The sequence below is a fragment of the Microtus pennsylvanicus genome, chromosome X (assembly GCF_037038515.1).
Source record: "Microtus pennsylvanicus isolate mMicPen1 chromosome X, mMicPen1.hap1, whole genome shotgun sequence".
NCBI classification, from domain to species: domain Eukaryota; kingdom Metazoa; phylum Chordata; class Mammalia; order Rodentia; family Cricetidae; genus Microtus; species Microtus pennsylvanicus.
Genome location: NC_134601.1, coordinates 126,928,313 through 126,944,690, shown reverse-complemented (window position 1 = coordinate 126,944,690; position 16,378 = coordinate 126,928,313). Strand labels below are relative to the sequence as shown.

The 16,378-nt window shown below is 44.5% G+C and overlaps 1 protein-coding gene across 24 annotated transcripts in view; it reads left to right on the top strand.

Moving 5' to 3' along the window:
- Positions 1 to 6,360, top strand: part of LOC142840608 (protein FAM156A/FAM156B-like) — a 50,556-nt gene extending 44,196 nt beyond the window's left edge. For 23 of the 24 annotated variants that reach the window (XM_075957105.1, XM_075957115.1, XM_075957116.1 and 20 more), the window contains one exon: positions 4,431 to 6,360. In XM_075957105.1, the coding sequence (XP_075813220.1) occupies positions 4,554 to 5,279 (726 nt within the window). In that variant the 5' untranslated portion in view covers positions 4,431 to 4,553 and the 3' untranslated portion in view covers positions 5,280 to 6,360. Of the gene's footprint in view, positions 1 to 3,143; positions 3,212 to 4,430 lie in introns of all 24 variants that reach the window. The other variant, XM_075957122.1, reaches the window with a different exon arrangement.
- The last annotated feature ends 10,018 nt before the right edge of the window (positions 6,361 to 16,378 follow it).

Sequence of the window (16,378 nt, the reverse complement as noted above, 5' to 3'; positions counted from 1 at the left end):
CGAAATTATTACACGGAAACTGTATTCTTTTAAACACTGCCTGGCCCATTATATCTAGCCTCTTCCTGGATAACTCTCATACCTTGCTTTAACCCATTTCTAATAATCTGTGTAGCACCACGAGGTGGTGGCTTACTGGGAAAAATTGTAGCCTACATTTGTCTTTGGTCGGAGAATCATGGCGTATTCCTGAGGCATCTGCCTCACTGCCTTCTTCCTCCCTGCATTCAGTTCTGCTTACTCTGCCTACCTAATTTTCTGTCCTATCAAAGGGCAAAGGTAGGTTCTTTATTAACCAATGAAAGTAGCATATAGACAGATGACCATCCTCCATCAGTGATCCGTAGAGATTCCCCAGAGAAACCATATCAATCAGAAATCTATGTCATTTCTGTGCCTTTCTGCATATCCCTGTCTAGTGCTAGAGTCCTGCATTTCAAGGCATTGCCTGCACTAGAATGTGAACTCTGGCAAGTACAGATTCTGGAGGGCTGGTGTCATGGCTGGATATGATTCATGGAAGAAGTGATGTTGTAATTTTGAGCTTTAATTGGGCAGGCCAACTGGAATGCTATAACTCAGGCAGGGTTTGTGTGCTGGGGACAGGAAACTGCATTACCTCAACCCTGGGAGGGGCTTCAGACTTTGCCTGACTTGATGAGGTCCATTTACACAATCTAACATGTGTCTCTTAAGGTTTAATTGTAGTAGGCTGGGCATTGTTGGCAGTAAAATTTCTCCCTCTAGAAAGAACTTCATAGAAACATTTAGGCTAGTGTTTGATTAACCAGGCACCACAAACTACCCGTGGTGACACATAATAGTGACCACTACTGTGGGGAAACATTACACTCCCAAACAGAAGCTTTGACCAATAAACATCTTGGGTTTGTTCTTCTTGTCCAGTCATTGTTTCTCTCCACTCTTCATAAGATATATGAGATGATTATAGCAATGGTGATGGTGATGTTGGTGGTGGGAGTGGTGATGATGGTGGTGATGGTGATGATTGTGGTGATGGTGACCATGATGGTGATGATGATGGTGGCGATAATGTTGAGGGTGTTGATGATGCTGGTACTGATGATGATGGTTATGGAGGTGGTGAGGATGAGGGAGGAGGAGGAAACAGAAGGTTGCCTTATTTAAATGATAATGGTGATGATGTTGGTGCTGGTGATGATGGTGATTGTTTTGATGATGGTGGTGGTGGTAAGAATGATGGAGGTGGAGGAAACAGAAAGTTGCCTTGATTTCAACTGATGTTTGATGTATGATTTGTATCCCTCTGAGGCAAGAGACAGTTGATGAAGTCAGATGAAGGATGGAAGTCATATCTATTTCCCTAGCTGCTCTCTGTATCCAAATAGGGGAAATTTGTGGGCCGCCTTGTATTTAATCTCTAGAGAGGCTCATGAGTAGCTTCATGAGCATTTTTTGTGGCACTAAAGGACAGGAAATAGTTCTCAGGAGTGTGGGAGAGAAGGAGAGCAAAGTGTGGTTAATTGCTAGTTTGTTCTGTGATTTGATGTTATTGAAATCCAGGCAATTTCTTGATTAAAGGTCTTTGTGAGACTTATTTTCTCCATGTGAGAATTAGCATTCTAAATGAAGAAATATACTGGGAGTGTCTCTGTGACATGGAAAACTGATCAGATGTGTGAATCTCTAGTGACAGTTGATTCTCAATAGGGAGTTCTCGATCTCAAGATCCTGCTCTAGCTGGGCAGTGGTGGTGCACGCCTTTAGTTCAGCCCTCAGGAAGCAGAGGCAGGAAGATATTTGTGAGTCTGAGGTCATCCTTGTCTACAGAGTGAGTTCTGGGGTAGTCTAAAGTACACAGAGAAACCCTTTCTTGAAAAAAGAAATAAAAAAAAATAATCCAGCTCTACATGCTTCACACCTAAGGGTTTGCGAGGGGTGGTGATGGCTCTCAGGATTTACCCGAACAAGCCTGAGGTAATAGAGTTTTCAAGGACGGAATTGTTAAGAGTCCCCCTTCCTAAGACATTTGTTTTTAAGTCTTATAAAAAGTAAGTCACACGGCTTGATAGCTTTCTAATATTGTTCTGGGTTTCCTATGTTTATAACAAGTTCTAAGTATTTGGTGTGTATTGAATAAACTACTGATGTGTAGAATTCCAAATTTGCTGAAATAACAGGGCCAGAGATACCATTCTTACAATTTAATTTAGCAATTTAAAGAGGGAATGTGAGGTGGGCAGAGAAAACAGGTTGTTTTGAGATTCATCCAATACAGGTTTACTGAAAAAATAAGGAAAGATGTCCATTTAATATATACCATTTGGAGTTCTTAGTTAGCATAGAGTGAGTTGACATATTTCTTTTGAATTCTCATTTTAAATACTGATTCCATTTTGAATTAAGCTATGCACATCTGTGTGCATGTGGATTTGTGCATCATGCTTTTGGTTTAAGACTTATTTATACCTATTGTTTTGTCCAGAAGGTGTTTTTATGCATTGTCTTCTAGAAGGGATATTATTATACCACCAACGCTTTTTTTCTGAAATCTTTGATTTACTGCATATATAAATTATGAGATTGGAGTTCATAGCTTTGCATATGGTTATGCAGGGATTTCTGTTTGTTGAAGATTCACCGTTCTCTGATTCCCTTTGTGCTTTCCGTGTCCAGACTCATTTGTAAGGGGCATTTGTTGATTGTTTCCTTTTGTGCATCAGAGTGTCCATCATTCCCATGACAATAGTCTCACTGATTGCTGGCTGGTTTTGTGTCAACTGACACAAGCAAGCATAATTTGTGAAGAAGTAGATCAACTGAGAACAAACTTCCACCACCCTGGCCTATGTGCAAGCCTGTGGTTGTTTTCTTTTATTAAATTGGTTTTATTGAGCTCTCTCTCTCTATATTTTTTTTCTGCTTCCCTCCCTTCCTCCCCCCTTCTACCCTTTCCCATGGTCCCCATGCTCCCAATTTACTCAGGAAATCTTATCTTTTACTACTCTGTGGTAGTTTTCTTAACTAGTAATTGAGATGGGGTGGCCAGTCCATTGTGAGTGGTGTCCTGGGGTGTATAAGAGGGCAGGGGGAGCATTTCTCAGGGGGCAAGTCAGTAAGCGGCATTCTTCCATGGCCTCTGCATCTGTTCTTGCCTGCAGGTTCCTGCACTGGGTTCTTGCCCTGACTTCCCTCACTGGGAAACTGTGATATGGCAGTGTAAACTAAAGTAAGCCATTTTCACCCCCAGCTCCTTGTGGTTATGGTGATTCGATCATAGCAGTACAAAACACCGCAAAGACACGGCACTTACAATAAGGCTTCAAAGTAGATGACGTGATTTATCCAAATTCATTCCTGTGTTTCAAACCTTGGAAATTCTACATAGGATGTAGGCTCATCTTTCTCTGAAGAAAAATATTGTTCCAGGATTTTGATTGGCTTTGGATTAATACATTAATTCAACCTGGCAAAACTTTCAACCAGAGCATGCATTTGGCTATGTTTAATGAGGCCTTCTTTCATTAGCGGTTTTGATAGTGGTCTATACACCAGACCCTGGGTATGTTTTTCTTACTTCACAATACATACATACATATATAGACATATATATTTATATCATGTGTGTAGCTGTTATTTTTTGTTATCTGTGTTATTTTTCAAATTTAGTTTTATTCTGTTTACTTGGTCATTTTTCATGTGCAGGCCTTAATTTTTGTCTCGTTCTTGCTGTTTTCTCTGTGTGTGACTTATGTGTGCAGTGAGCATGCGGGTGCATGTGAGGTCTCTTCACCTCAGAGCCACCTTCCAAAAAGTCTCCCCACCCCTTTACGCTGGATAACATCTATTTGTAGTCCCCATTCTCGGGTGTGTGATATCACTCCGGGCTTGTCCTTGTCTGGTGCGGGAGAACTCTCTGTATTCTGCCAATCATGTTACCAATAAACGCTGATTGGCCAGGCAGGAAATATAGGTGGGAAAACCAGACAGGAAATAGAAATGATGTAATGAGAACAGAATTCTGAGAAGGAGGAAGCTGATTCCTCTCTCTCCTGCCCAGAGCACGGAAGCAACAGGATGAGATCTGATCTGCTGAAAAAAAGGTACTGAGCCACATGGCTAACATAGATCAGAAAAATGGGTTAATCAAGATGTGAGAGTTAGCCAGTGAGAGGCTAGAGATAATGGGCCAATCAGCTTTATAATTTATGGAGACCTATGTGTGATTTTATTTGTGGCTAAACAGTTGTGGGGAACCTGGCAGGACAGAAAACCCAAACAAACAAGCAAGCGCACTTGTCTCTGTCATTTATTCGGAAACTCTGTCATTAGTTCTGGGAATTTATACAGAGTTAGCTTTTGCCTTCTAGTAAGATGCCGAACAGAAAGCTGAAATACAATGACTAACCCCGGGCTTTTCTTTCTCCCCTTGTCTCCTTTCGTTACAGTCTGGCTGCTTCTGGCTGAACATATTCGGCCCCACTACCTTCTCATTATCATTAAATCCACCACCTGCCCCTTCCTATTGAGACCCCGGGACTATTGTGGCCTCCAGCTCAAACTAGCCCCTCATGGATCCCCTCCCGAAATGGGAATCAGCATTAACTTCCGCGTCTTCTCAAGTGACCATTGTGCAGTCCTCCCAGAATGGCTCTGCACCTGCTCATCTCATAGCCTTAGAACAGCTGAGGATAGGCCTCCGCAGCCTGGCCCCCACCCCTGGCTCCGGCACCCCCACATCCTTGGCAGAGGGGATGCTCCAGCAGCAGTATGTGGAGCCAAAGAGCTTACTGGAGAATCGCTGGGGAAGGCTGGGTTTCCCTCAGAAAAAAGCCTTCCTGGGCAAGCTGAGGCGCAGGCACCGAGATCATAGGTCACCTTACCCAGTGGATAGGGACAGCAGAATCTTCCGCTCAGGCAACAAAACTCAGAATTGGTTCCGATGTGAATGCCTCTACTGCCAGACCCGTGGGCAAAGTATTTCCGGGGAAAGGGATGGGAGCACCAATCCTTCCTCCTGGGATACTCTAGTGCAGGGACTAGGTGGCCTTACCCTCAACCTGGGAGCTGACAGGCCGGGTCTCCTGCCAGAGGGGGCGCAGCAGCAGCAACAGCACTTTCAGCAGCAGCAGCAGCAGCAGCAGCAGCAGCAGCAGCACCTTCAGATGCAGCAACAGCACCTTCAGATGCATCAGCAGCCCCCACTGCTGGCTCATCAGGAGCCAGAGGGGAGGTGCCAGCAGGAAAGCAAGGGCAGGTTCCAGAGGCTGTTCAACGAGTGGTTTGAAGAAAACTGAGGTCTTCGTGGGATCCAGAGACCTGAAAGGATTCACACAGAGCTTCACTGCCAGCTTTGCGCTTAGGCTCCTTTGTAGGACAGACAACTCAGCTGTCCATTGCGGGGAGTCCCAACACCTGCACGTTCTGACCAACATCTTCCAGGCATGAGATCTGACCCATTCCCAGGAAAGACCTCAGCTTTCCGGCGTCTTATCTGTGGAGTACTGTGCCGCGTCCTAGTGCAAAGGAGACTAGAGACCCCTGGTCCTCACCTCCTCTCCTCTGCTCCCGTGATGCATGCTGACGCTCCCTGCCTGGATCTCTGCCTTTCCTCCCTACTTCCTTATTAGTAGAGTGAGGGTGTCTATGGCCTTGTGAATGACCACGTGCTTCTGTGCCATTCGATCCAGGGGGAAGAATCTGCAGCTGTAGAGTGTGAGGGGACTATGGGATCGGACCATGGTGGCTCACCATTTGACCTTCTGTATAAAGAAGATATGACTGTGACAGTTAGCTGTACGTTCATGCGGAGCTGTTTCTTAACAGTTGAGGACTATTCTCCCACAATGGAATTTCTGATGGAGTACCTCATTGTCAATACCAAATAATAACCATGCTTAAGAAAGGACAGTGACTTAGAACTCAGGTTGCTGGTATTTTGTTTATTGTCAGAGCTGGAAAATCCCTGACTGGTAGGCAAGATACAACAGGAGGATCTCAGCCCAATGGAGATTCGGAAAGCAGGGTGGAGTGGACTGGCATGGGACTGGAGCGGGACGGTGTAGTGGTTTAAATGAGACGGACCCCCATTGGCTCATATGGTCATATTCTGGGTTCCTGACTGGAATATTTGGGGAGGATTAGGGGATGTGACCCTGTTGGGGAGGCGTGTCACTGGGAGTGAGTTTTGAGGTTTCCAAAGCTCAGTCCATTCGCAGTTAGCCCTCTCTCTGCCTCTTGTTTGTGCATCTGAGGGAAGATCTCACCACTGTCCCAGCACCATGCCTACCTGCATGCTGCCTTGCTCCCTGCCATGATGGTAAGGGAATCAAACGCTGTGCAGATATGAGCCTAAAATTAAATGCTTCTTTAAAAGTTGCCTTGGTTGAGTGTTTCTTCATGGTAACAGAAAAGCAGCTAAGACAGCACAAGGAAATCCAGTCCAGTTCTCTTTGGAGCACTGCACTCCGTGGTACTAACATCCAAAACGGCCAGGCTGTAAGCTTGGAAGTGGATGCTCTTGTCCCCAGAAGAGAGAGTCCCAAGTGTCATTGGGACCTGGCTGCAGCTCGGGTGGGTTGTCATTGATGTGCTGGCTGAGGGGGGCAGTGGCCGTTCCTTAGAGGTGTGTGTGTGTGTGTGTGTGTGTGTGTGTGTGCCAATGAACATGGGCAGCAGCCGTGTGTGCCGCATGAGAAACAGAGCTCCACTGTATTATCTCAGAGTTGTGTCAGTATCTAGACACATTCTTTTCAATTCAAGAGACCGGGATGTTCAAACTTACACTGCCCCATAAGGGATCCTGCGATGCAGCCCCAGTCAGAGACCACTCTACTCCTGGGAGCTGAAAACAAACCGTGCTTTGTGTCAGTGTGCCCTTCAGGAGAGAACCCAGTGTTGCCTTGCTGCAAAAATCCACCTGTCTCCTGGCAACAGAGGCAGCCTGAGAACATGTGAGATTCTCAGCTCCCGCACTTGCTGATATCTCATCCATGGTACAGAATTTAACCGAGCATTTCAGAATTACCTGCCAACTCCTGAGAAGAGCCAAAATAAACGAGGGCTTTTCTTTGTTGAAGTCACAGGCCTGAATTCAGAATGGTGAATTCAGAATGGTTTAGCACATGGCAGTGCACACTGGCAGTTTCTTTAGTAGGCCTAAGACAATATTCTGTGTATTCTTCTACACTCCCTCTTCCAGCCTCTCTCATAGAGCCATCATTTTAACAAGTGTTTGTTTTTAATGCAGTGTTGCTTCCTTGTTATGGACCTAGGTATGGTCGCACAGAGAGCAGGAGACCGAGCTGGCACACAAGCCTGTGCAGTCTGCTTTCTAGCGGCCCCTCCTTTCCAGTTCCCCTCTGTGATGACGGGAGTGAAGTGCAGAGACCTCTGGACACCTCCTGCTTCAATGGATCACGTCTTTGTATGATGCTCTGTCGAATCCGCACCACTGCTCATGGGCAGGCATAAGTACTCCAGCTTCACAGAGGGTTTTTGTAGGTGCGAAACGGTAGCCAGAGACAATAGCCTTTGTCTGACTCCCGCACAAACCCCTGTGCCCTGTAGACACTCTTTGTCTGTCTGTGGCCACCCAGGCCCCTTAAGCTACCGTCAGTCATTGAACCTACCGCCAGCCTTTGTTTCCCCTCAGTTTATCCCTCCTCTATTCTTTGCTGAGCTGGCTCCATGGTGAGGGTAGGAGAGGAATTGTGGGGGTTTTCCTTGTCCTGACTTGGTGATCATTTCATCATGGAGGAACAACTGACATTGACTCCCAGTTCATTTCTTACTGTTAGAATAAAATGGCCAGGACTGGGTAAATAATGAGAGCAGAAAGTTCCTTTGTAACTAGATCAGGGTCCATAGAGCCATTCACTAAGGAAATCATCCAGCAGAGACGGGAAGTTACTGTTTTAAGTTCTGCTCCTCTTAGGAGAGCTGAGAAGGGGACAGAACAACTTTCCCAAAACAGCAACAGAACGCCCCACGCTGCCTTACATCTCGTCTCCATCCTAAGTGTTCTGGAGACCAGGGGGATTGATGAGATCGGGCAATCCTTCTGGAGCTCTGTCTTGCCCCTCTGATTAGGCACATTTCTGAGGTTGGTGATGTCTCTGCTCCTCTTGCTAACATCCTCCTCATGATTCCGGCATGCTCTTGGTGTCTGGCTTCAGGCCTGTTTTGAAATAATACAGAGTCTAGTTAGTTCCTGCTGATATCAACGTTGTGGTCCTCCAGGGGCTTCAGGGCTGGGGTGGTGGCAGGATTAGCAAAGAACAAGCAAACCAGTAACCATGCATACGTATTCAGCTACTAAGCAGAAGCATGAAGATTCCTTTCTATAATATGGAGATCAAACTCTTCTATATAATGCAGCACAAATGGATAGGTGTCCCCATCCATCCTCCAGACCCATCCCTTCTCACAGTTCTGTAGTCCAGGAAGAACAACACTGAGGAGCTGTCTTCTCCTGCATCAGTAGGGACTCATTTGCGTGTCCTCCAATGGCTGAGTGCACCAAGGCTCGTGGACGTGAATTGTTTACTCACTGGGCTCAGAGGCAAACACACTCACAAAATTCGTTTAGTTTGTTTTCCTGTGTTTCTCTTTGTGTGTGTTGTATCCCAGCATTTGGCCAGAGCTTGGCACTGATGTCTTTCTTGTCCACTCTCCACTTTATTTGCTGAGTCCTGTTCTCTCACTGAACACAGAACTAGCTAGAGATTTCCTGTCTCTTCCTCCAGAGTGCAGGGATTACAAGAGCTCACCAGAGTCACGTGGTTTAACATGGATGCTGAATCTTAACTGTGCTTGTCCCGCTTGCCTGGCAAGCACTGTACCCATTCAGCCTGCTTAGCATCCTGACCACCCTCTTCACGGTCCTTTTGCTCCACCCACTATAGGAGAGCCCTCCTAACCTAAATACCTCCTTCGGTTAATTCTCCCCTCCAACATTAGTTTGCTGTGTTTCTACACTATGACAGTTTTGTTTTGTTTTGTTTCTTTGAGAAGGCTCATTCTTAAATAGCTCAGGCTGTCCTGGGACTCCCTATGTAGACTAGGCTTAGCCTGATGGGATCTCGTCCTGAGACCACTATTACCTTTAGTTCTGCAGCATTGGGCTTTGCTTTAAACTTTTTAATCTCTTTGAGCACTGGACTTAGCTCTCATAAACTTCCTGGTGCTCCTTTTCTCCTCTCACTTCACATTTTGCATCTCTCCTTCTCCAGCATTCTTCTTTCCTGTGTGCACCTGGAACTAAAGAGTGACCACTAATTGTTACCCAATACAGGCCACACTAGAGGGTCTTGAAATCTCCCCTTCCGGTGCTATTAATCTAAAGTTCTTCGTGTTAGCATCAGGCAGATGTTATGAACCATGGCAATATGCAGCAGCAATCTTTTTGAAATATCACAAGACCACATTTACTGATACTCTTCTCCCCTGAAAGCTCTTGATCTGGGCACTCACCGCCTATGTGGGTCTCAGGATCACATTCTTCTAAAACTCTTGCAGTATGGTTTATTAATCTGTGCTTAAAGTGGTTGACTGCGTTCCTGCTCCAAAGTCCATATTCGGCTCAGAAGAAGCATATCTGCCACAGCAATGTGCAGCTGGCTAGGGGCTTAGTCACTGCTCTGTTGCTGTGCAGACAGACCATGCTCGTGCAACCTTCATGAGAGCAAGCATGTAATTGGGGCATGCTTACAGTTTCAGGGGTTTAGTCTACCGACATCATGATGGTAGACAGGGTGCTGGAGAAGTAGTTGAAAGTTCTACATCCAGAATTGCTCACTGCAGGAAGGGAGGGAGAGAGAGAACGAGAGAGAGAGAGAGAGAGCCATTGGGCCTGGCTTGAGCATTTGAAACCTCCAAGCCCACTCCCAATGAGCTGCTTCCTCCAAGAAGACCACCAGGACTCCAACAAGGCAGCATCTCCTAAGCCTTCTGAGAAGTACTACTCCCTGATGACTACGCATTCAATCTTAGAGCCTATGTATTTGTGTGGTTGGGGAGCCATTCTTATTTAAACCACTACACACACTGAGATTGGAACATGCTGGCTTGGACTTCCTCTATGGAATTCCTTCTTTTCAGCACTTGGTGGCATGAAGGGGGTGTTGTTCAAAGGGCACAGGATCAAATGCTAATCCTCCTATGGTGATCACCATTGAACAGCCTATGGGGTTGACAGTCAAATGCACGATGATGCTTAAGCAGTAAGTTAAATGGGATATTGCTGTGTCAGGGACTATAAAATGGTTTAAATACCTGAAAATGCTACTGCAGACTTTTCACAAACCAGACAAAGGGCCAATGACGCTTAGACAGACTTCGGAAGTAAGTTAGTTATACAACAATCTGAAAAAGACTTTCCCATCTAATCTCAGAGACCTGTTATCTAAAACGTTAGTCTTTGGCAAGGGTAATGGAGAACATTGCCAGATTTGAAGGACATTAACGAGGTTTTACAACGTATGGAAGCCTTCAAACCGGGCTTCGTTTTACCTACTATTATTCTAACGATTGGCAATGGAGAACTGCAGATCTAAAGGATGAGTTTTTCACCATCCCCTAACTTCACAAGAACGCAAAAGACTTCTTTTGCCATAGAAATACTAATATTAGATTCACCTGTGAAAAGATATTAATAAAAAGTGCTAAGTCAAGGTATAATTAAACAGCCCAAATAGATGTTAGTTATATGTTGGCTTTCTTTTGGCTCCTGTGAAAAAAGCTGTTCCCTCAGGCACACATTACCCATGCTATAGATGGGAATCTGATTGCTGTCCCTGAGGCACAACTTTAGAGAACCTCAGGCAAGAGAAGATTTGTATTTTCTCATCAAAGCTGTTCTTGACCTAGCAATGGATGGTTGGTGAAATTAGGGTCTGCCTACAACAGAAATAGTTTATTGGAATCCACCAAATCAACAAAGGGCAGCATTTCATGCCAATTTCATTTCAGCCTCAATTTGATATTCTGCAGTAAAATATCTGCTAGTTGAGCCAGGTAGGATGCCAGCCAGTGGGGATGCTTAGGATGATGTCTCACACGTGTCCGCAGACCTCTCCTTGAGCAATCTGGTGTCTGAACCAGCTACAAATCTCATGGTTACCTGGAGTAAAAGCCACAGGCTGTTTGATTGATCTGAATATTCTTGTATGAAGGGGGTATGTTCAACCACATAAAAGTTGAGAGGGAAATGCATTTCAACAGATCCACGTGTATAACGAAGGGAAAAATGAATAAATGCTATTCCAGCTCTCAAGTTCACTCCCACTTCCACGTCAGTTGCTTCACTGTGAAAACTAGCTTTGTCCTGCCCAATCTGAAGGATGGCTCACGAGAGTAGTTTGCTTGTTAGGAAAGGGAATGACTGTGTTCAAAGTGCTCTTGTCCAAAGTAGCCTTCAACATTACTGACAGCTCCGATTTGATCAGGCAGTTTTCTGGTCCCTAGGTAGTAGTCTCCTTTAAAAACCTGCCTCCATGCTTCGATCTATTAAAACAGAGATAATTGTGGGTTTATAATTTAAAAAGCAACTGTTTAAATCATACTGCTTATTTTTTCCTCACTTAATAATTTTTTTGAAGATTTTAGGCATGAAAACAATCTTCTCAATAAATAAATTCAATTGCAGAGTTTAGCAGCTTATGTGATTTCTTTCCCTGTACTAGACCTGGGGCTAAGTCATTTCGATAGACACAGCCCCTTTTTCCTGATTAATTTGTTTTCTAAATGTTCTCTTGGGACTCACAGGTTAAGATCCTGGTTTTACCGAAGCCAGGTTTTTGCACCTGTCTGTGGTAATGGACTGTAGATTTGCGTGAACCCCTTTTGGGTTAGTCCTTACATGAGGAAGATGATAGCCTACTTTGTGCTCCTCAGCCAGCGCCCTAGTGAAGTGTAATGACCCAAGCTGTTCTGACTACTTGTGTTCTTGATCTAGCTGCTGTTTAAGCTGTGAAAAGGTTTATCGTATTATCTTTTCTTCTCATTAAACAAGGGCCTGAACTTTTTTTTTTCTAAAATAAGGGTTTTCATAGGTTTTCCTTTGTATAGACTGCTAATTGTATAATAATATAAAAGTCAGCCAGGTGGTGGTGGCACACACCTTTATACACAGTACTTGGGAGTCAGGGGCAGGCATATCTTTGTGAGTTTGAGGCCATCCTGGTCTACGAAGTGAGTTCCATGGGACCTAGAATTGTTACCCAGGAAAACGCTGTCAGGAAAACTAAACGGAAACAAACAAACAAAAAAAAACCAAACAAACAAAAAGAAAGTAAAATCCATTACTGTTCTTTTCTGGGTTATTTTTTGGACTTCTGAGGCAAAAAAAAAAAAAAAACAAAAACCTATATAACCTGGGCATTTTGAAAACAGAACCCAGTTGATGTGTTTTTTAAAAATATTTATGTTTTGAATTCTTTTTACATTGCAACCAAGGTTCCCCTCCCATCAATGTGTGTTTGTTGCAAAGCTGTGTAAAATGTTAACTGAAGAATAAATTCTGACCATGCCGTTCACGGAGGACCCTTCCATTTGCAGTACAACGTGTTCCGCTAACACTTCTCTTTTGCCCATTTGCATTGTTACAAATAATGCTTATTTAATTTTCAAATATTTGAAAATGAAATTGTCAACAATGAAGACCTTTCTGAGCTCACACTACAAAACTTAGTTTGTTAACTGATTGATGTTTGATCTAACTTTAGGAAGTCTTCTTATTTGTCATCATCGTAAAAGCCAGGTGGTCTCCCTTTTCAAATCTGCTATTGGACCCTTCCCAAAGCTGCTCTCACTTGTCTCATTGAGGGAGCGTCCTACCTACTTTCCTGTTGGTACCAGTCTAGGACAGGCAGCCAAGGCTGGACCAATCATGAGGCGTTTACAGACGACCTTTTCCTTTATTCAACACAACAGAATGTTCTCTGTGCTGTGCAGATACTGCTAAGGATGTTTCCACCTCACGTCATCTGCCTGCTTTTCAGTATGGTACAGCTTCTTGCTCACTTTTACAAACAGCTACATTATACAAAGGGAAACTGTGGAAGCCCACAATTATGAGCTTATTTCCTGTTGACCAAAGGTCAGAGAGTTGGGATTTACCTCTAGTTCCCTCAAGGTCATTGTGCTTCTACCTCAAACAAAGGTCCTACCTAGGTGTAGCTCAGAGAATTCTGCTTTCTCACGGTTATTGTCAACAGGTGAGGCTAATAGCCAGACCTTGTGCTCCAGGAATAGAAAAGTAGATACATTTTCACCTCAAACAAGAGTCTAAGGATCCAACTAAGTTCCAGTTCCCTTGAGGAGATAACTTGCGATTCCACCTCGGTAGTGATTTGCCTACAGAATGTGCTGGTCTAGTATGTGAGCGTGACTTGTTTTGTTCTAGCAACAGAATGTTAAACTATGAATGTAGCCTGTGGCTTTTAGTTGGTATGTTCATTTCCTTGTATCATGCTAAGGCAGTCTTTTGTCTAATTCCTACCTTTAGGGTCAGGTGTATTTAAAGCAATTGGAAATTACACGTGGGTGAATTTCAGTACTCACTGGAATTCACTCCCGATACTATTCTATGTTTCTCCAGTTTATTATTTTCATTCAGGCTCTCATATTCTTTATTATATTTTCTAAATCTCCAAGCCCTTGCCCTGGCAAGAGGTATTTTTGTCGAGACTAGTCCCCAACAAGAAACCAATCGTATCTCTCTGATATGTTTTCAGGTTCAACATTAGACAAGACAAGAAATCCATCCTACATATGTTCCTCCTACCAGATCTCATGCTGGGGCTATGGGTCCCCATGGAAAGGGGAATGATCAGGTAGATAAGTTGCTGTGCTGTTACTATTGTAGCTGAGGTAGTACTATAAAGACTGAGAACCCACCCTTATATGCTAGTGCTCACCTTGATTCTCAGCTGATTGTCACATTAAACATGTAACAGAAATCCCTTAGAACTCACAGGGCCAAGCCATAATTAAACACAAACATCATATCATCAAAATGGTTTCTGAAAAGCATACAGGGGAATATCTTACACCCTCCAGCATTTTCTCATCTCTTACTCTATACTGTATACATTTAAGATTTTGGATGAGCATGCAAGCTCAGAAGAACGGCAGTGTTGGGAGGAGCCAAATGCTGCCATTTGCTCTTTGACAATTTGATACGAAGAGGAAGCTGATGATGCTCAGAAGCCTGCCCTTGCTGAGGGGAGGGGTCAAGAATGTGCTTGTGTTTCCACAGGAGAAAAGGGCATTTGGCTGCTGGCACTGAGATTAAAACATCATCAGGAAACAACTTAACTTTGGTTATGTCATTCAGATGGATGCACATGACCATCCCTAAAGAAAGCACGCCTCATACACAGCAAGCATCCCGCACACTGGGGACTATTTACAAACTCACATAAGAGGCTGGCAGCTTTATCCAAAGAGCAAGACACGTTGTCACCCTCTGGCCATGTTCCGCATGATGTTAGTTATTGCTCATGTAAGCACTGTACGAGGGACTCTCAGCCATCTGCTGCCATTGTGGGTTCAGTTGGAATTTGTTGTCCACTGCTGTGAAAATATTCTGTCCTATGTAATGAAGCTGTTGTTGGCTCCATGACGGTGTACAAGGATAGGTTAGAGTCTTTTGGATAAAATTACATAAGACGTCCTTGAAAAAAAATATCAGATGAAAGAAATAATGTTAATTTTGATATTTTAAAAGTCCCTACCTCTATGTCTGACACAGGGAATTATGCTTGTTCCAAAAGGGCAATCTGGACACTTTTATACTAATGCAACTTTAAAAGTAGACTTCTTGTTAGCGTCCACTGTTGCTCTAACCAACAAAATTTTGCCTTAGATACCATGAACAAAACTCCATTTTGTGTTCAGGAGGGACAACCTGTTCATCGTCTACTCTCAGAAAAATCTGGTTGGGTTGTCAGTAAGCTATGAGGACTCTGTGAATGTCACAGGTGAGGATGTCACTTCACAGGGTGATCCAATCATGACTGCCATCCAGCCTTCCCAATGCATTGCCTTTCGTGCATGTTCACCGTTTATGCTCTGACTGTCCTACTATGACTATGGACCCCTCACTCCACTGTGGAAAGAGATATCTCCTTGTCCTTCTGGGCAATGCTCTATCTCCTTCTGGTACCTTTTCTATAATCACACAGCCTTTCATGCATGGCCTGCCCATTCGCTAATTCTGTTGTCGGCAGAACTCATCCACACTTTCTGTCTGTAGCTAACACCCAGAGTGACCACACATCGTCTTGTGATGACAAACTGTACTCCTTATGTCAGAGTCAAACTGCCGTCATGGCCGCCTTCCAGTCTCTGGATCTGTTAGTGCACCTTCAGCAGGAAATCTCCCAACTAGCCTGTGTCTTCAGCAGCACTACCAGTGCCCCAGCTACTATCTTAGGAAAACTAAATACCGACAAGAAGGAACTTGCTGCTGCTGAGGTTTTGCTGCTAAAATGTCATGTGTTCTATGAACAGTGGCCTGGTATGTATTGCTTCAATAATACAGAAAGCTTTCCTAGTCCAAGTACTGCTGGATCAAGTCCTCGAGGAGATCAATGAAATCCCAGCCTCCTCCCTGCGTGGGGCTGGCCTAAGTGGTTCTCTTGGCTTCTTCCGTTTCTGGGACCACTGGCAGTGATTCCAACTTTGATTTGACTTTTACCCTGCAGTTTTCGATTCCTCGTGAACTCCATATAGCATCTTACTCACTGCTATGCTCTTTCTATTGCTCTCGGTGAATTCACAGGGAAGAGGGTGCCATGCGGGTTAGTGGACATTTTCCCCCTTCCTACTCTTTACACTCTGTCTCCTGAGAACTTTGCTTAATCTCCTGGAAGGTAACCCTACTTCTCCCAGGACTGCTTCTGACAAGATGTTTCTGTAGTGATGCTTTATTTGTATTTAATAAACAAAGTTTGCCTGAAGATCTGAGTGCAGGGCTACACCACCAGTGGCCAGGGAGTGGTGGCGCACACCCTTAATCCCAAATCCTGGAAGACAGAGCCAGGTGGATCTCTGTGAGTTCATGGCTGCCTTGGGCTAAACAAGATGGATCCAGAAACAGATCCAGGTTCTGGTGGCTCACAGCTTTCACACACCTTGAATTCCAGCACTAGGGAGGTGGAGACAGGAGAGATGAGGCTGGGTGGAGAGAGGCATATAAAGGGGAAGAGACAGGAACTCAGTGGAGTGTGGAGTCTGAGGTTTGGTGGAGACACAGTGCAGTCAAGGCAGTCTGAGGAATCGCCCCTTTGGTCTGATCATTGGTAGAAGTCAAATCCCTCTCTAGTGGCTTCCTGCTCTGCTTCCCTCATCTTCAGTTTAACCCCCATAGCTGTCTCCGCGTTTTTGTTAT